Source organism: Perissodus microlepis, chromosome 16 (assembly GCF_051167445.1).
Source record: "Perissodus microlepis isolate ML-2025 ecotype Zambia chromosome 16, ASM5116744v1, whole genome shotgun sequence".
NCBI lineage: Eukaryota > Metazoa > Chordata > Actinopteri > Cichliformes > Cichlidae > Perissodus > Perissodus microlepis.
Window position 1 is genome coordinate 19,879,010 of NC_140476.1, and position 19,752 is coordinate 19,898,761.

At 40.5% G+C, this 19,752-nt stretch overlaps 1 protein-coding gene and 2 long non-coding RNA genes across 3 annotated transcripts; 1 reads left to right on the forward strand and 2 right to left on the reverse strand.

Annotated features, from left to right (window-relative positions):
• Positions 1-92: 92 nt before the first annotated feature.
• LOC146370790 (uncharacterized) lies at positions 93-2,981 on the forward strand. Its single transcript, XR_014797227.1, has 4 exons — positions 93-630; positions 1,211-1,331; positions 1,629-2,009; positions 2,376-2,981. It is a non-coding gene; the product is annotated as an uncharacterized LOC146370790 (long non-coding RNA).
• Positions 2,982-3,072: 91 nt separating this feature from the next.
• On the reverse strand, positions 3,073-4,862 carry LOC146370791 (uncharacterized). The gene is made up of 3 exons (XR_014797228.1): positions 4,492-4,862; positions 3,928-4,068; positions 3,073-3,282 (listed from the first exon to the last, which is right to left on the reverse strand). It is a non-coding gene; the product is annotated as an uncharacterized LOC146370791 (long non-coding RNA).
• A 323-nt stretch (positions 4,863-5,185) lies between these two features.
• Positions 5,186-14,823, reverse strand: LOC146370792 (cystathionine beta-synthase-like). The gene is made up of 14 exons (XM_084908722.1): positions 14,537-14,823; positions 13,660-13,766; positions 10,850-10,984; positions 10,678-10,757; positions 10,404-10,608; positions 9,830-9,921; positions 9,563-9,682; positions 9,401-9,485; positions 9,207-9,312; positions 7,930-8,007; positions 7,689-7,823; positions 6,754-6,862; positions 6,573-6,657; positions 5,186-6,258 (listed from the first exon to the last, which is right to left on the reverse strand). Exons 1-14 carry the CDS (start codon positions 14,821-14,823, stop codon positions 6,134-6,136), a joined length of 1,749 nt encoding a protein of 582 aa, XP_084764848.1. The 3' UTR covers positions 5,186-6,133.
• Between the last annotated feature and the right edge of the window lie 4,929 nt (positions 14,824-19,752).

The window sequence follows — 19,752 nt, forward strand, 5'->3', positions numbered from 1 at the left end:
TATTTATTTCCAGCCGTTTTTATTCCAAAATGACCTTTTTTCAAAGTCAGTCTTTATTTCAAAATCCCGTTTTTCCCGATGGTCTATTTATTTCATAATGCGACTTTTCAGCAGAATGACTTTGTCTGTCAATCAATGTAAGTGGGCTGGACCTTTGCACCTATTGGCTTATCGTTTACTATCGACTAGTTTTCCTGGATACCTGCTCCGCGGACGGCTAATACAGCTAACAACAGCGTGCTAGGTCAAAAGTCACGGAGGATGGCGGACTGGTGTGAACTTCAGTCAGTTCTGCTCATTTAAGCAAATCAGATAGAGAGGGATCATTTACCTGTAGATACTGTTTTGAGTCGTTTAGATGATGTTTCTGAAATGCCTGGATGATAATTGCTCTTCAAGATGTTAGCATCGATGACAGCATTGTCGAAAGTTTAAGATCAATTCAGCACAGTGTTCGTTTGGAATACGCCGAGGAAGAACAGTTTTCAAATGTTGGCCGTCCACGTCTTGAAATCCCAGTGCAGCACTCAGGACTTTAGTGCTGTCCGGGATAACCATCGGGGTAATTGCCGATATGTTTTCTGTGTCTCCGAGCACAATTAGGAGGAAAATGACGGAGGAAGGTCTAAGGTAAGTTTATGCTGTAATTGAGCACCTGTGTGATTCTGTACACAGCATTGTTTAGATGTTGACCTTAATTATGACGTTTGACAATGAAATATTATCGCTTACTTTTTTTTGTTACTGTCTAAACTAAGTGGAGCAGCTACGGCTAAAGCTATCGGCGCCATCTCGGCGTTGAGACAAGTTTAGCAGTGTTAGCTGTTAGTGTGTTAACTCGGAGACTGGGGGCAGTGGAGCCTGTAGGAACCTTTTACACAGAGAGTAGACCCACCAGCTTTCCACAGTCTACTTACTTATCACATCTTGTTAGACAACAGGGTCATTAGTGCTTTAAATAGTACATAGTTGAATGTTTCATTGCTGTTTGCAGTTGATTGTTCTCTGATAACGCATAACAAAGTTGATGTTAAATAGCGAGTTTATTGAAATGGTTTTGTCTATTTCAGCAGCATTATAGATATCATACTTTCTCTGGTGTCTTCAGTAAAGCTAAAACAAGAATACATTTACATCCTTGGTTCTTTCAGCATTAATTGGAAAACTTTGTTGAGATTTGCTGTTATATGAAAAAATGTTTTATGTGCAGAAAATCTGATAGGAATTCTTCTATTGGAGATGTGGATTTGGATTCAAAAGTGCTGGACATTCAGCGGCCGACTGCAGAATGCTGATGGGACACCTACGATCCAGAGGCATATACATTCAAAGTAAGCTGATATTGTTAAAATATCCAAACACCAGTTTCCGGCCTGGAAAGCACGTGTCAGTGTGGCCTTGATGTGATATTTTAATGTAGCCATCAAAAATGACTAGCATGTTCTTATCACTGTTATGCAGTTATGTCCCTGTTTGAACCAGTCTGTACACGATTCTCTCTCCTCACTAAATCTGTACAGCACCTGGATACTTACCTGACACAATGATGATCTGTCCCATATGCATTAGTGTTTACAATAGTCTTTTTGTAGTTGTTAGTACTAAGACATGATCTGTTTGTTAATCAGGATTTCGACTGATGGATTCAATGAGACGAGTCAATCCAGAAGGGGTCAAGATGCGACGGTTATCTATTAAGACTGCAAGGCGTTTTCAGTACAGTGTATCAGCAGCAAATCACCTTTGGCATATAGATGGAAATCAGCATTGAGCGCCTGTGGAGGGATGTATATGAAAACATCTTCACCCAGCTGGAGATTCAAGGACTGCTCAACCCTGGTGAAAAAATTCACTTGTTTGCTCTGCACAGATGCTTTTTGCATCACATTCAACATCATCTTCAGTCATTCCAGGAAGCATGGAATCAGCATGGACTCAGAAAAGCAAACAACCATTCACCCCTGCACCTCTGGTTGCTGCACAGAAAGGAGGGACAAAATTTGTCACAGGTACATGACTATTTGATCCATATTTGTTCTTGTATGTAAAACTCTGCTATCTGTAGTTGAGATGAGTTTATTTCTACTGTGCAAGTTGGTGTACCAAATATTTCTCCTGTAAGTGGAAATGTCTCCCAAGCCATTCTCTCCTTTTATCCCATCTGTCAGGTATAGATGGCAATACTTTAAACAAAGTTAAATTTGTTATACCTGAAGAGAACCAATCCTGACCTAGAATGGGTGAATGAATAATTAGTTGGTAGCCAATGCCTAAGCAACTCACATAGGCCCTGGCAGACTCAATAAGTCCATCTAGGAACAGCTGCAGGAAACACCTCTTCAGTTTAAATTTAAAACATGTGCATGCTCTTTCAGGTTGATGAGGATTATGGTGTGGACTGGACAGGACAACATAATCGCCGCCCATCAAATGAGATCACCATTCCTGAGATTCAGCTCCCAGATGCACTGAATGAACAAGACCCTGCTGTGCTACCAATACTTCAAAATCACTTGTAGAAAGACACTATCACATTTAATCAGTTTCTATGTCAGGAGGATTTTTTTTTTTTAAATTTCTACATCTATGGCTTTGTAGCTAATACTGACTCAAAACAGTATAACCAATTTCATTTTCAAAAAAAACAGTGAGTGGCTATAAAACAGGATTTGTTTTATACAGCTGTCACTTTAATGATATTCATTTCTTGGTTGGATATACAGTACATGTCAACTCTGAGCAGATTTAATACAATGAACACAGTACAGTAGTGTAACATCTTAATTCAAATAATTTTTTCTAGAAATTTTTTTTGTACCAGTAGCGAGTATAAACAAAACATACTGTGTAATTTATAATGTACAGTGAACAACTGATTTTGATATCTGAACTCTTCATCAGTTTATATTAAAAAAGCCATAAATGCTCACCTGTACTGTGTATTTTTCACTGTCAAGTGTATTAAAAAGAACTAGAACTCACTAGATTGTCCGTTTCTTTGAACACTGAATACAGTAATGTGATGCAAGAAAGAAGAAATGGTCTAATCTTACCATGTGGTTATGGAATCAATCGTAAACCAGACCAAAACCTGAGTCAGTAGAGTGGAGACACACCTGAATGTCCATTAGAGATGACTCATAGGTACAGTAGTGTGCAGGAGGACGTAGTACTTCAAAACCGGTGGAAGACTGCTGTTGACCACTTCCACAGTCATTTCTCTCGGCAAGACTTCCCATCCTGTCCAAAACTTGATGAGGGCTTTTTGTTGTGCACAAGATGCTGCAACAGAAGATTGTTTTAAACTATAATGACATCCTATATTCATTATTTTGAATCTTTTATGGAGAAATACCATAAAAGATGACCACTTACATACAGGGCACCAGACATTTTTGCCCCACTCAAATTGCTGTTGTAGCTGTTACAGATATTTTTATGTTAACAAAGCTAAAAGTAGTCTACATACAATTCTAGTGCAACTGATAATGCCACCACTCTGTTTTTTATGTATTGCATGGAGCAAATAACAAAACAAAATTATACTATAGTGTACTTTGTTAATGACCCAAGATCACTGGACTGTATGTAATTTACCAAAGTATAATCAGAGAAAACCAATGGCAAAATACCTATCGCAGCAAACTTACCATTTTCAATGAAGGACCGAAGGTAACCTACCACTCTGCATTTATCCTCGAGAGCATTCCTCTTCTTCCTCATCTTCATCTTCTGTGGCAGGCCACAGTCATTTTATAGCTTTACTTATCTTGTAGTCTTTTTATTAAATGTAATCCAGCTGTTCAACTAACCCAAGCATACAAAATAGTATATTGGTGTTTTGTGTCAATAATTAATGTTCATCCTTCATAAATTAACCAAATACCCTTTACTATTCAGATGTTAAAAGATGTGACCTGACCTTACCTCACAACAGGGAGCAGTCTCTGATTCCCTTGGTAAGAAAAGAGGAATGATGTCTGATCTTTCTGTCAGAAGCGGCCATACCATGGTTTCCTTAAGCCCTTTCCTCAGCTGCTTGACTTGACGACTTGTTTGTGTTATGACCTACAACGGTGAGACCAAACCAAAACTGAAGTTGGAGTATGTAAAGTGACACACACTTTAAATGTTAAATATTTAAAGAACATCCACTGTACTAGTAAAAGCATTTTCAAATTATACCCACTTACAAAATCACTACGTTGAACTAAAATTGCTTTCTTTTCTTTCACATAGATTAATTGTCTTCCATATTAGCACAGAAGATAAGCCACTTTAAAACAGTCATGAATAACTATTACCTACAACAATGTAAATAGTAATACAGACATTAACCCAGAAGACAATTATTTTCTCTTACCTAATTTATAGAATTCTTTGCTATGATAAAAAACAGTATTAAAAAAAATCTGTGACTAAACTGATTAAAAAGCTCATTTTTGGCAGACAGACAGACTAACCAAGCAATAATAACATATCGTTACTTACCCTGAACAGCGTTTCGTGGAGTGGAGCTAGCTGTGATAGCGTTAGCATTTGCTAACGTTAACACTGTGCGGTTGTGATGAGAACTTGGACCAGGGACCACTTCATCTCCAGTACACTGCTGTAATACTCACACTGAGGTGAAGACGTTCAATCTAAGCGGTTAGCAAGTTCTCTGAGTAACTCAGAAACGGACTTGTTTCCTGCAGCCATGCCCTTCACAAGAATTGATACACCTGTAACGTTATTCGCGCCCAGTGTTTTGCATTTGTCGGTGCCTTAAGTTTATTTTGAGCTGCATACTGCCGCCAGCTGCATAGGAGACGCATTGCACCATTAAACCTAAATCGACAATTCATGTGCTATTACTTATGTCTGAGTAAAGGAGCAACCAATCACACAACTGGCTCCGCCCTGTCTCTCTTGATTGACAGGCAAAGTCATTCTGCTGAAAAGTCGCATTATGAAATAAATAGACCGTCGGGAAAAACGGGATTTTGAAATAAAGACTGACTTTGAAAAAAGGACATTTTGGAATATAAACGGCTGGAAATAAATAAAATGCCTCAGGAATAATCTCTGTTATTGTGAAAAATAATGACCATGAAATAATATTTCACAATAATAAGTAAATTTATATAGCAGAATGTAATATATTTCACAATAATGAGCATTTTTTTCAAAATGTGTTCCATTATTTCACAATATCATTCTCACATTACATATCTGTGTCTTATTTATTCACATAGTTATTTATTTCATCTTGACCTATTTATTTCTTTAATTTTGAACACTTTGGAGTTCCATAGTTCACTACAGTCTAATTACAATGTAAGTAAATATTAGACATAAAAAGCACACGAGAACAGCAGAAATCATTGTTTGGCTTTTTTGGCACAACACCAACAACATCTGATATCTCCTATTGGTGCCGTTTCTGCCACATCATCATAATATTGGTCCATGATCAACATTGTAACTGACCAATAACATTGTCATGATGTTATATGCTTTGCATTGTGAGGGACACAGAAGAAACAAAATATGCCTCTCTTTATATCAAACTGTCTTCTGGACATAATTGTATCTATATTCATTTATTCAACATAATAAACTATTTTATCAACGTAGGCTTCTCTTAGTCAAATTTAGGTTATGTTGGTTTGCTAGTTTTTAAATGTATAAACTAACTTCTTGGCTAATGCTAAGTGACTTACACGGAGCAAATAAAGCAAATTGATAAAAACATGTACAAAAAAGAAAAAACACTAAACACAGAGGCACCACACTTAAAAAAGACATTATGTGTGGCAGGAAAAAAATGCAAAGAATAGAAATATTTTTACTGTATTGTAAGAGAAAAGAGTCAGTTCCAGAAAGATGATGGTAACGTCCCTCCAGAAAAAAACTAAGTTGCCCTTTAACTGGAGATTTTTCACTCATTACAGGATGCACAAAGTGTTAAAAAAGAGAACAAAAATAGCTATGAATAGTGCTTTACAACTTCTCTGTCCTCTCTGGAGCTCTATTATTGTTATCATCATCATTATTATTATGATTATTTCAGTGACACTACAGGTGATTGTTTGCTGTCTCTCAATGAACAGGAAGTAAAATCCACATTAAACAGGACACAGTCACTGGGTTACACCGCCTGACTTTGATGGTTGCAGTCCTGCCCCTCGTGTGTGGTGATGTAGGAGAGAAGGTCAATCGCTGTCACGACAGCAAATAAAATCTCCCTCTGGAGGGCCGACCCATCGACCCCGTCTGCACAGAGACACAAAACTCCTGTTAAACACAGAAGACTGTTGTGGTTTGTTTACTGCACAGGCTCATGAACAAAGTTTCCCATGTCGTCCACAAATACAGGTTTTAGCTCAATGATGGAAAGAAAGAGCCATATGCGAACATGATCCAGGAGAATGCAAATGTGTGATTATAAATCAGTGTCTTTGGGTGTCATAACCAAAATGAAGCTTTGTGAATGACATTTATCAACCACGCAATAAACAGCTCATTATAAAAATTATCTGCACATAAATGTCCTGTATAAACACTATTTAGGAAATTAATTTTCTCACACTGAGTTTGATTGTGAACCACCAGGGCAAAGTTATCAGTTTTGAGGATATGGGAAAGCTTCCCCAGGTTGTCTGTCAGGTGCACCTGAAAGCACAAGTGGAGGAAGATTAAACAAGCGTGTAAAAACGTTCATTATGTCATCAAAGGTCGCCATGAAGAGCTCTGCACTCTCAGACTGACCTGTTTGAAGGCTTTGAGGAGCACCGCGCTGACAGCCGCTGAAAGTTCAACCTTCCCCGCCAACAGAGAGGACAGAATGGTTTCCAGAGTCACCATTCCCAGGATGGCCCTGTGGAAATACACAAAACCCACAAACTCCCATCAGACTCAGGTGACGAGAAGACTAACCCATCGTGTCTCTGTCTGCTTATTTCAACCAAATGTCAAGATTAAAAAATGGGTAACCAAACTGGATGATTAATCAATGTAGTTTTTAACTAGAGTTTATCTTGAGACGAGATCCAACTTATATGGTTACACACTCAAATAAGGATACCTCACATGGGGATTTACACTGGAGGGACAGGGTTGTAATGTATGTGTATATACCCATCAGACTTCCAGCTGCCCACACACGTCTTTAAACTACATCCCTGCAAAGTTTAACATCTCTGACTACAAGTCAGGTGGCAACACTGTTGGAAGTGTTAATAAAAGCATAAATAATCACTGAGGTTTTAAAAGCTGTGAGAAATACAAGCTTCACATGTTCATATTATTTATGTTTAAAAATATTTCAGTTGAGCAGTATAAAGATGAAAATAAGACAAAAAGATTAGACAAGACAAAGGTCACAGACAAAGTGTTAGAATCTCTTCCTGACACTGTGATGTCATCCCGAAATTCAATTTCCACCATCAACTCGAGAACAGAGCCACGTTTCAGTGTGAAATCCTGAGATCAAAGTACAACCTGTGGAACATCTGCCGAGCATTTAGCTGCTCTGCACAAGCGAAGATGACGATACAGAGGATGAGATCTGTTTCTCTGAAATCTCCATGGAGACCACTGTTTGTGTTTATGCTGGAAGTTCCTGTCCTCTTCCTGTTTATACAAGGTCATATCCAAACAGAGCATTTATAATACTAACCTGATATAGAGAAGAAGAGACATACCCTGACTCAGTGACGACTGGTGCCTGATCCAGTGAGTTCTCCTTTAGGATCTCAATGGTTTTCTGGCAGGACACAGAATGTGTGACGGTGAGGAGGGCAGACAGGTGTAGACTCTGAACAGTCCGGTTCCACCACCTGCAAGACGGAAAAACAGAGGTTTTAACACCCATCTGCCCCGTCATACCTTCTCTGAGGGGTATAAGCTATAGCTGATTTGCGGATTTTTGTTGTTGTTTTTTACCAGGGTTTTGGGTCCATTTGAGCATCCAAGCAGAGGAAGCCTTTCTCACACATCCACTGATCCCTCGGGAACTTTGACCTGCAGGTAGATACGGGTGAATTTGAAGAAGTGTGCTGAAGTTCAGCCAGACTTCCACCTAAAACACATCTGACTCTAGACAATCTGTTATTTATCAGCTGCATCACTGCTTTACATCAGTTTTTCTTTTTTTAATGCTGACAGCTTTATTGTGGGATTTATTGATTAGGGATAGGACATGGCTGTAAAAAAAGAAAGAAAGAAAGCATCCTAGTTGAAACACATGTGTCTCTTCCTCTCTCATTTCCTGTCACTGCTGTTCTGTCCTTAATAATGGGAAAAACATCCACACAAAGGGTTTCAAAAAAAAGTGCTTTTATTTTAAATTCTTGTCTAACTAATGGCTGGTGGGAGCAACATGATTACTGCTTTTAGCCAGACATAGCTCAGAAGAAGAGAGTCCAACTCTTTGAAACCATGAAGATCTCTAAACTGTTCAGTGGACTGATTCATTTCTACACACATTTACACATTTTTGAGGACAAAGCTAAAAACTATTGGATGGTCTGTGGTTAAATTTGGTACATATGCTCATTCACTGGCTTTTAAAGATTTCATTAAAATGTTCTTTTTAAAGGGGGAAAGATTATAAAGCATACATCTTTAATTGTCTAAAAAAAAAAAAGTACAAGCCCCTGACCCAAAATCAGCAGCTTCAAGTTCAACGGAAAAGAGCAGCTGCCCCACATAGACAAGCCAAATGCCTTCTGAAGAAACGTTTTATGATCAGAAGGGACAAAAGCTGAGCTATTCGGCCAGTAACAAGAGGTGTATTTGTAGGAATAAAGCTGAGGCTTTCACAACAAAGAACATTATAGCATCTGTTCATGCTCAAGGGTGTTTTGTGCCCAGTAGTGTGTATGGATGCACAAATAATGAAGGAAAACTACCTCTAAATTCTGAAACGTTACATCAAATTAACAGCTAGATAAACTTGACCTGATAAAACCTGGACACATTAAGGTGTTCCAGCAGGACACAAACACACATCCAAACTGGTTTTGGAATGGAAATAGCAAGCTTGTGAAATGACCATCGAAAAGTCCTAACGTCAACCCTATTTAAAAAGTATTGATGTTCATGGGCATGATGAGTGCATGTAAACGTCTGCCCACAACTGTATTTTTGAAGGCATGAAGGCCTGTGAGCACTCCAGACTCTCACTGGATTCAAAGTGTATCTGCCATTGTGTCTCGTACATGTAGTTGCGGACAGAGTCAGGCAGGATGACCACACAGCGCTGCCCCTCCTCCAGCTGCTGAGCCATCTTCACAGCTGCTGCCATCGCTGAGCCAGAGCTGCCACCTTCAGCAAAACAGGCAAATCGATCATTTAGAGCGAACTGAGGAAGAGGTTGCTCATAACATACCACAACTCACTGATATGAACTTACCGCACAAAAGACCCTCCTCTCTGATCAGTTTGCGGGACATAAGGAACGTTTCTGTGTCGGTTGATTTGTACCAAACATCCACAATCTGTGCAGATTCAACAGAGACGGGCGTTTAGCAAAAATACTCACTTTACAAATGTGCACGTTAACAAAAATACTCACAGATCTGTCCAGTACTGTGGGGATGAAGTCATATCCAATACCTTCCACTTCAAATGGAACCTTTTCACTTTTCTCCTCTGAGCCAACCAGAACAGAGCCTTCAGGATCCACACCGACTATCTAAAAAACAGATGAGAACTGAGGTAAGAGGCTGCAAACGGTGCAGGGTTGGAGCTGCCAATATACGGATTGGTCACTGATTAATATAAATCTCAGCAAAACAAAACTTTTATTTCAGATTCTAGATAAGTGGGTTGGGAATCTCGCCTTGACATTTGGACATCTTTCCTTTAACTTTCGAGCAACACCAGTGAGTGTGCCGCCCGTGCCGGCTCCGGCCACCAACATGTCCAATTTACCTAAAAACAGAAACACATTTTCTTTTCCAAACTACAAAAAATATACATTTTTGGGATTCAAATAAACACCTGTTCCATGAGGATTCGCAGTTACAGGAAAAACTATTTACGCCTTCCTTCATTCATGTCAGTTTGACGTATAGATCTAAGTTCCAGGAAATATAAAACACACACCGTAAAACTGTAGGCAAATCATCACTTGTTACAACTAAGGTCTGCAAAAGATCATCTCTGTTTGCACAAGACAAATCTTGCGCTACAGCAGCAAAAGACCACACTGGGTGTCACTGACAGGAGTGAATGGGAAACTTCTGCTGCCACATTCGAAGGGTAAGGTCAAAATTTGGCATAAAAGATAAGATCATCTTGTGTTAATGGTTCAAGGTGGTGGTAGTTTAATGGTGTGGGGGGGTCATTTCTTGAAAAAATTCAACTTCAAGCTAGAAGATGCATCAAAAATCAGAGTTTTTATCAGCTCGAACCATCGCACTGCTCCAGTATCTCCTCAGCCGTGGTGTCGTAGTGAGCCAGGGGGTTGCTTGCATTGCGATACTGGTCGAGGATGTGCGAGTTGGGGATCTCGTTCTTCAGACGCCAGGCCGTACGTATATGAGACTCTGGTGAATCAAAAGCTGCAGCTGTGGGTGTGCGGACAATTTCTGCCCCGAGAGCTTGCAGGACATGCACCTAGGACACAGGAGAGGATGAGACTTCAATAAATTCCTCACATTGAAAAGAAGAAACAGAGCTACTTACCTTCTCCATGCTCATCTTCTCAGGCATCACAATGATGCAATGGTAGCCTTTTACTGCAGCTATGAGGGCGAGGCCAATACCTGCACAAAGAGCAAGATTTATATAAATGACCTTTTTCCTTCATTATATAGTTATAATACAGCCGTCAGCTCATTCGCTCAAACTGATGTACCCGTGTTTCCAGAGGTGGGCTCGATGATGGTGTCTCCTGGTTTAAGGACCCCGGCTCTCTCGGCATCCTCCACCATGCGCAGGGCGATCCTGTCTTTCACACTACCTCCTGCATTGAAGAACTCACACTTGGCCACTAAACACAGTCACCCGTTAAAAACAAAAAAAGATATATTGCATCAGGGAGTGTTCAAAGTTAATCCAAAAGGTTTGCATTAGATAATGCGTGACAAATTAAATATGCATTGTAAATAACTAGGACTGAACCAGTGCAGAGAGAAGAATAATAGTTAATCTATTAACCTTTACCAGGCCACTGACGACCCATCTATGGTTGGTAATTTGAGAGGAAACATCTTAAAGCTTTTGAAATAAAACCTCTATATAAAACTCTAAACTTAGATGACTCCCCAGTCACCCGCTAAAAGGTTAACAAGTATAAAAAGCATGCTTCTGTCATCTGTAACTAGATTCTGGTTCCCACGAGAATCTAGTTTTTTCTTTGCCTTTATTTGTCCTGCTGAAAGTCCGTGTCTATGCCAGTCCACGTCTTTTATTTCCACAGAGAACAGTTCATGTCAGATCTCCCTCTGTAATCCTGACTGACTGTGTTTGAAGTAATTAGGAAATTCAGTTTGTGGAGTGTGAGATCTGGATCTGCTCTTTTGCAAACTCATAGCAACACAGGGATAATGACATGCCTGCCAGCTACTGCATCAGCAACAACATGTTGTTAAGGTACCGGAACAAATATAAATTCTATTATTTCTCAAGTTTAGAGCTGCATTTTATTTGCAAAGGTTTTCTTTTTACTCTGTTGGATGACAGAACAAAGAGTCTTTCAGTCTCACCTCTCCATCCAGGGGAGCGAGCTGCCCCCTCATACAAGAAAACAACAGTTGCACAGTGAAAAAACATAAGGCCACCAGCTACATGATACTTCAACGCTCCCTTTTTAACAGCTGAGCAGGAAGCCAAGAGGGACACAGTGGGATCAACAGCCCTAGCTTAAACAACGGCACCTCTTCCACTTGGATGCATCAACTTAACAACATATCCCCTAAAAGACGTTCTTTTACACAAATATGGTAAGCCAGGTGAGATTTCACTCTGTAATCTGCTGCTGCTCAGCTACAGTCTCATCCAAGCAGAGTTTTTTTCACCCCACTAAACACAGTAAACTTATCAGCTTTCTCGCTGCTTAGGAGGGAGAACAATAAAGCTGCTGTTAGGACATTTAAAGCATCTTCTATCCTGAAAATAAGAAGACTGCACTCCTGCTCATTTTCTTGCAAGGACATATCAGCGTCATTTTGGGGTGAGCGAAGGGGACTATTCAGAGAGAAAACTTAACATTTCACATCCATAAATATCCATAAACCCATATCTTTTGGATTAAAGTTGTAGCTTTGCAGTACAAGTACATGGATAGCAGTCAGGTTAAGGATCATGTTATTTATTTATTAAGGTTAATGTCATGTTTTATATTCTAAAAGGTTAATTTTGTTTAAATGTGTTTTGTATAGTACTAAAACTTAAAGCATGAAAAATGTGAACCTTTCTCTAAGTTTCCTTTTCCTTTCTTTTTTACTTATTTATTTAAGTAGCTTACCCTGTTGTGTAATATTCAAGCCTCTGCTTTTACAAGCAAACTTTCAATTAGACTTATTTACTTGAATGTAGGGCTGCCACAAACGATTATTTTGATAGTCGACTAGTCACCGATTATTTTTGCGATTAGTCGACTAATCAGATCATCATCCACTGGACGTAAAACGTACAGCTTATTGCACCAGCGGCATCTGCTCTTATGTAACTATCATTAGCTTACAGCTTTAAGTGTTTAAGGTATGTGCTAACTAAAAATAAAGACAAGATGATAGTTTATTAAATTTTAATGACATTTGCAGATTGTTTCGGTGAAGTTTAATAAACTCCTTGCTATCTAAAATATAACAGGACAAGGAGTAAATTCTCGAGCATCTCACACTTCTGATAATCAGCTGTCTGCTCGATGTTTATTCAGCTGTGTAAAAACTATAACTTTAATCTCAGCCAAACCGATTTACTCAGGAACAAATAAAATACTAAAAAAAGCCAAACAATAACATTTTAAGTTATCTAAGTGCCTTATATATATTTAACCTGAGTAGCGAAAGACAGCGGTGGGTTTGAAAACGATCTGCCGGGAGTCCGGTGTTCTCACGGGCTCTAGTGAGCCTTGCCCCCGGCTAGCTATCGAGCTAGTGGGTAACAGACGTCTCCGAAAACGTAGGAGCGCTTTTGAAAATATGTGGTGTCTTGATAAACTGAGCAGATAATTGAGGTTTGCACAGCTACATTCTCGCCTGAAAATATGTTAAACGTTTATTTTGTGACCCAGAAAGAATAATAAGAGTAACATTAAAACTAACTAGCTGCCGCCATTGTTGGAAACTGAGCTGGGCCGCGCTATGAATTCTGGGACACTGCTTCTTCTTCTTCTTCTTCGGGATTTAACGGCAGCTGGCATCCTTGTACATGCAGTGCTGCCATCTTCTGTTTCAGTCCGTTATTACACTCTTAAATCCTACTACTTATTCCTGCGTCTTTTGTGATCTTACAAAGCTTCAAACGACGCGTCGACTATTAAATCAGTCGTCGACGATTTTGATAGTCGACGTAATCGTGACTAGTCGACTAATCGTGGCAGCCCTACTTGAATGCAAAATAATAATAATAAAAACGATTTTGCAAAACCGTAAGCAAAAATAAGTCTTTTTTTTTAATCATCTTCTTACTTTTACATAATTTGTCACATCTTTTACTCACAGATATCACACTTGAGCCCAAACTCTTTGGGGATTTTGTTCAAGCGAACCAGAGGTGTGTGTCCAATTTTCTCAAGGATGCTGGGGAGGATGCCGGAGGGCTTGGTGCTGCAATGTAAGAGATAACACACACTAGGAGATACCATACAGGATTTCATGTTCATTATATCTGATGAGAGTTTAACCAAAATTAGTGGAATTGTCAGAAATATCATCACAACATACACTCACTGGGCAATTTGTTAGGTACACCTTGCTAGCACTGGGTTGGTTTTCAAAACTGGCTTGAAAACCAACCCGGGAAACATTCCTCAGAGATTCTGGTCCATGTCGACATGATACTATCCCACAATTCGATCACCTCACAAAGATTTTCTTTTGGATTGAGATGTGGTGACCTGTGAGCTGAGATCATCTGAGCTTTACAAACACTAAAGAGGGCAAAGTGTCAAAAAAACCCTGTACACCAATCCACCAACACAAAGTGCCAGAACCACTGATACATGTGATACATGGCAAGATGGAGCCATGTTTTCGTGTTGTTTACATCAAATTCTAACCCTACTGTCTGAATGTGGTGGAAAAACATCACCATTTTCCCTCATTCCGATGCTTTGTTTGATCTTAAGCAGGTCATCTAGATCGTGTTTACATGCACTGAGTTGCTGCCATGTGATTGGCGGTTTACATATTTGCATTAACCAGCAGTTGAACAAGTGTACCTAATAAAGTGACACATCAGTGTATGTGGGACATCTGTTTGTCAAATCAGAATTAAATATTGCTGGTGACTCAACTCTGCTGCAAAGAGTGAAGTGGACAGAGTCACTAGTTTTATTTAAAGACACAGCGACCTCTTTATTTCTCCAGACTCTTACCGTGCTGAGTGGCTATGAGGCGACTCTGACATGGGCGCGCCCAGCTTCCAAGTACATCTGCTGGGCAAATCAGGACGGATCCACTTCGTCTCATCGGGAGTCTCGTCTGTGTTCTCCAGCTTACTCTCAGTGAATGATTCATCCTTATCTTCACCATCAGCAGATAACCTGTCACAACTGTTCACAGCTGCTGTAGCACAAGTGACTTCTGCATTTGTTGGGTTAGCTGCAGATGTGCAAGGAGAAGGAACTTCTTCCAAGGATGCAGCACCAGAAACAGAGGCCATGGCTGCAGTGGGAAGAGACATATATTATCATCAAGCTGTATTTTTTATTTTATCTAACCATGCATTAATTCAAAGACAACTAGCATTAAACAGTTGGGTTGATATCTTCCAATTATAATTTTAAGAATTTGTTGCTTCTTCTGTCTCTGTCTCCACATTCCATTTATCCAACTTTGTCTTTGGACAGTGGGAGAAAACCCACACTGGTACAGTCTGGCCACCTACACGTCACACAGACAGGCCCAAGCAAGCCAGCAGGCTTGAACCTAAACTGTGTTGCTGTGAGGCAGCAGCACTGACCCCCCACAAAATATGTGTCTGGTACAATTTATTTATATGGGGGGGGGGGGGGGGGGAATCAGATCTTACATAATTTTCTAGTGTTTAATCATTTTTTGCTCATTTATATCACAGCTCCACAGTCAGTGTTGGGGAGTAACAGAATACATGTACCGCCGTTACGTATTTAAAATACAAAATATGAGTAACTGTATTCCGTTACAGTTACCATTTAAAAAGGTGGTATTTAGAATATAGTTACTTTGTACGGAGCCCCGGAGGGGACATGGGAGAAAAAAAAATTAAGACGGACTCTCGCAAAACTTTTGCGAGCTCTCGCAAAACAAACTCGGGATCTCGCAAAGCTTTTGCAAGCTCTCGCAAAACAAACTCGGGATCTCGCAAAACTTTTGCGAGATCTCGCAAAAGTTTTAGCCGCATTCTTCCCGTTAGCTCGAGACCTACTACAGCCGGGAGGAACACCGCTTTCCCGGCACATCGTGCCTTGACCTCCCGGTCGGCTTCGAGCCGGCGTCCGAAGAATGCGGCTAAAACTTTTGCGAGAGCTCGCAAAAGTTTTGCGAGATCCCGAGTTTGTTTTGCGAGAGCTCGCAAAAGTTTTGCGAGATCCCGAGTTTGTTTTGCGAGACCCACTACAGCCGGGAGGAACACTGCTTTCCCGGCACATCGTGCCTCGGCCTCCCGGTCGGCTTCGAGCCGGCGTCCGAAGAATGCGGCTAAAACTTTTGCGAGATCCCGAGTTTGTTTTGCGAGAGCTCGCAAAACTTTTGCGAGATCCCGAGTTAGTTTTGCGAGAGCTCGCAAAAGTTTTGCGAGATCCCGAGTTAGTTTTGCGAGAGCTCGCAAAACTTTTGCGAGATCCCGAGTTAGTTTTGCGAGAGCTCGCAAAACTTTTGCGAGATCCCGAGTTAGTTTTGCGAGAGCTCGCAAAAGTTTTGCGAGCTCTTGCAAAAGTCCGTCTTAATTTTTTTTTCTCCCATGTCCCCTCCGGGGCTCCGTATGTTTCACATTGTCGTGGGTCAGGACTGTTTGGGTTTTGTTTGACAGCTATGTTCCAGGCGGCAGCGTTATGGTTGCCATGGTTACAGGGTGACGCGTGCTCTCTGCGACTGTGTGTTTCCTGGGTGAGAGAGGCCTTTTTGTTGTTGTTGTGCTAAGCTACAGAATGCTACAGGCATCGCCCTAAAGAATGTAGCCTCATGGGCAGTGTAGTCCGTGCTCCAGGGAGAATGGACTGCCATACCCGTTATGTGTCTTTGAGCGTGAGGAGGGAGAAAAAGGAAGTAGAAAAGTACGAGCTGTCATCGAGCAGAAACGGGAGCTGGAAGCATGTTAATATAATAATAACCACTGCAGCCAAGAAGAGTGCCTGACTAGCCCAGTTGTAAGTAAGCTATTAAGACTCAATTGTACACTGTGTTCCTGTTTTCCTCCGAAACAATAAGTTCTGTTGGAGCAGCCTTTCAACCCTCTCTCTGTCTCTCGCTAGCAAAGTTGACTCAGACAACAAAGTAAAGCTATTTTTCGGCTATGAGCCCAACACAGAACCCGACGTATTAGCCAGAGGTCCCTTTACTATGGTTCGGAGCCGCAGACCTTCAGTAATAGTAATAAATCACACAGCAATCGTACATTCATGCAGTTGTATGTAGCCCTCATTTACTCAATACCATTAAATAAATGGGCTTTGGGTTCTTCTTGTTTGCAACTTGTGCTTCCCTTTGAGACCCCAGTTCTTCAGTAGGACTCTGTCTCCTATTTCTAGAGACTGGAAGCAAACTCTCTTGTCATAGCCCTTTTTGTTCTTCTGATGGACTTTGTCTGCCGTCTCGGATGCTAGCTTGTAGGCTTGACGGAGATCTTCTTTAAGCTTTGACACATAGCGTGAGTGACTTTCCTCAGCTTTGTCAATTGTGGTCCCAAAGCACAAGTCCACTGGCAGTCTGGCTTCACGGCCAAACATTAGGAAGTATGGCGAAAAACCAGTTGCATCACATTTTGTACTGTTATAAGCATGGACCAAATAAGGGACATGCTGGCTCCACTGACGTGGAGTACCCAACATTGAAAGCAGCGTTTGATTGAACCGCTCTGGCTGAGGGTCTCCTTGCGGATGATACGGAGTAGTGCGCGACTTCCGTATCCCCATGTTCTTCAACAAGTCTTTGATCAGACGACTCTCAAAGTCTCGCCCCTGGTCTGAATGGATACGAGCCGGAAGACCATAGTGGACGAAAAACTTATCCACTAGGGTCAAAGGAGCGTCTGGACTTCTTTAAGTTACTTGAAGACGTTTCACCTCTCATCCGAGAAGCTTCTTCAGTTCTAAGGTCAAATGGTGGAGAGTCCCAGATATAAACCTAGTGGGAGTATCCCCCCACAGAGGGACAAAAGGACCCCCTGATGATCCTCTAATCGCCTGAGCCAAGGTGTGAAACTGGGTGTGGGTCACCCATTGTAGCCAACCTTTACATGGAGGAAGTGGAAAGGAAGGCTCTTGGCTCTTTCAAAGGACGTGTGACGACTTGCCCCAAAGTTAATGAGACAACTTGCCCCAAACTGACATTTATGCTAATTTTGGCTAAATGTCAGGGTTAGCTCAACATAGCACATCAGCTGAAGTATCAAAAGACACGTTAATGTCTCCTCTATTTTGTGTAAAATAATAATTTGTAACATCTATACCTAACAAAGTTGTACTGAAGAAAATTTAAAGTGATTTATTTTTTCTTTTAGGTCAAAAAAATAAAAAAGATGTGCTCACCTCAGATTAGAGCAGTCTTGACCACATGTGAACAGGAGGTTGACTATAGAAGAAGAAGTCACACAAAGTGGCTATTTCATTTTTGAGATAGAGCCTCTAGTGTTGGAGTTATGAACAGTGTGACAACTTACCCGTGTGACAACTTACCCCGCTCTCCCCTATTAAGTAATCCAAAGTATTCAGAATACGTTACTCTCATTGAGTAACGTAACGGAATACAAAATACATTTTCGGGCATGTATTCTGTAATCTGTAGTGGAATACATTTTAAAAGTAGCCTCCCCCAACACTGTCCACAGTGCAGTGCTTTACACATCTGGCTAACAAGCAAAAGCACATTTTTGCTCCAGAATTAAAATCAAAACATGAATATGAATTGGAAAAATTATGATACACATTCTCCCCGATTGGCATTTGCTTCAGTAAACAACAAATCGATTTATTTAATAATTTAAAAAGTGATAGCCATTCCTCGTTTCACATTATACAAATTCAGTTTTTGGGAATTACAAGCTAGACAATTAATAGATAAAAGGCCTTTAAATTTAATAGTGTCAAATATAGTTAAATATGTTCATATTTTCTCCCGACATAACAATAGCTCACGACTAGCATAAAATAACAACGTTGTAATAACGTCGTAACATCTCAGCAGGTAAAATTGGGCTCTGTTTTCCTGATAACGCACAAGTGAGTTCAGGAAAGCCTGGAAATAAGAACAAAACCAGTCTTTCCACAGCTGTGCACCAGAGTACTGAATCTCTGCTGTGTTTAAAGCCATTCATATTGAGCAACACGAAAAGGGCAGTGCACTCACCTGTGTGCCGGACATGAACCCCTGCAGCTGTCTGATGGACACCTGAGTTCTCTGCGCTTTATTTTCAGGTCCCCATCCGCCAATCAGCGCACAGTGATTGGTCTTGCCCCTGAGCATTTATGTCCAATAGCATGCAGCGTGGACGCTTCTTACAATGAATGTTCAGCGATCACAGGATGCTTTTTATAGAACTGTTTTTACTTCAAAATGTATCTATATTTTCTACCGTTACTATCCAAACATACAAAGAAGTCTCTCACACAGCAGGGTTTAGCAGTGGGCTTTCAGTTTCACGCTTATGTGGTTTTGACTGTTACAAAGAAGCCATTTCTGAGAACTTTCATGTATATAACTTATTAATTTTCAAATTAACGTGTTTTTAATCTGTAATTTTACATCTATACAGATTTTAAGCCTCTGAAAATGGGGCGTTCCTAATCTAAATGAATTTAAAGGTCCGGGCTTCAACCGCATAATGATTGTTTGATTTAAAATCACAAAAACTGCCACTCTCCTAAAATATATTGTGGCGTGAAGAATATATACTACGTTTCTGGCATCATTGCTGTTCACAGTGCTGCTACCGGGCATCGTCAAAAAAAAAAAATCAGAGAATCTGGAGAAAGTTTTGTATGAAAATCTGTAGTGGATGCCAGTGATGTTTGGGTCTTTGAAATGCATTAAAAGCAGACATGGAAATCACTTTCTGTGAATGCAGTTCACTGTACCAACCACAAAAGCTCCATCGTGTAAAGAAAGTGCGTGAACGTGATCTAGAAATGCTGCTGTTTTCACTGAGCCAAAGATCGTTCAAAATGGACCGAGCCAAAGTGGAAAACTGTTCTGTGATCAGATGAGCACATGCCCCCCCTCCTCTTCAGGGAAGGCCTTGCGTATTTCAGCAAGACAATGCTAAACTTCCTACAGCATCTATACAACAAGCATGGCTTCACAGTAGAAGAGTCCACGTGTTGAACTGGCCTACCTGCAGTTCAGACCTTTCACCAAATGAAAACATCTGGAGCATTATGAAAAATAATGATGACGA

Bases quoted from the DNA above. Each gene is read 5' to 3' on its own strand.
- LOC146370792 (XM_084908722.1), bottom strand. From the start codon at position 14,823: ATGGCCTCTGTTTCTGGTGCTGCATCCTTGGAAGAAGTTCCTTCTCCT. The intron at 10,758-10,849 runs GTACATCAGTTT...CTCTTTGTGCAG, and splicing joins GCCCACCTCTGGAAACACGG to GTATTGGCCTCGCCCTCATA. The intron at 7,824-7,929 runs GTAAAAAACAAC...TCCGTCTTGCAG, and splicing joins CAAATGGACCCAAAACCCTG to GTGGTGGAACCGGACTGTTC.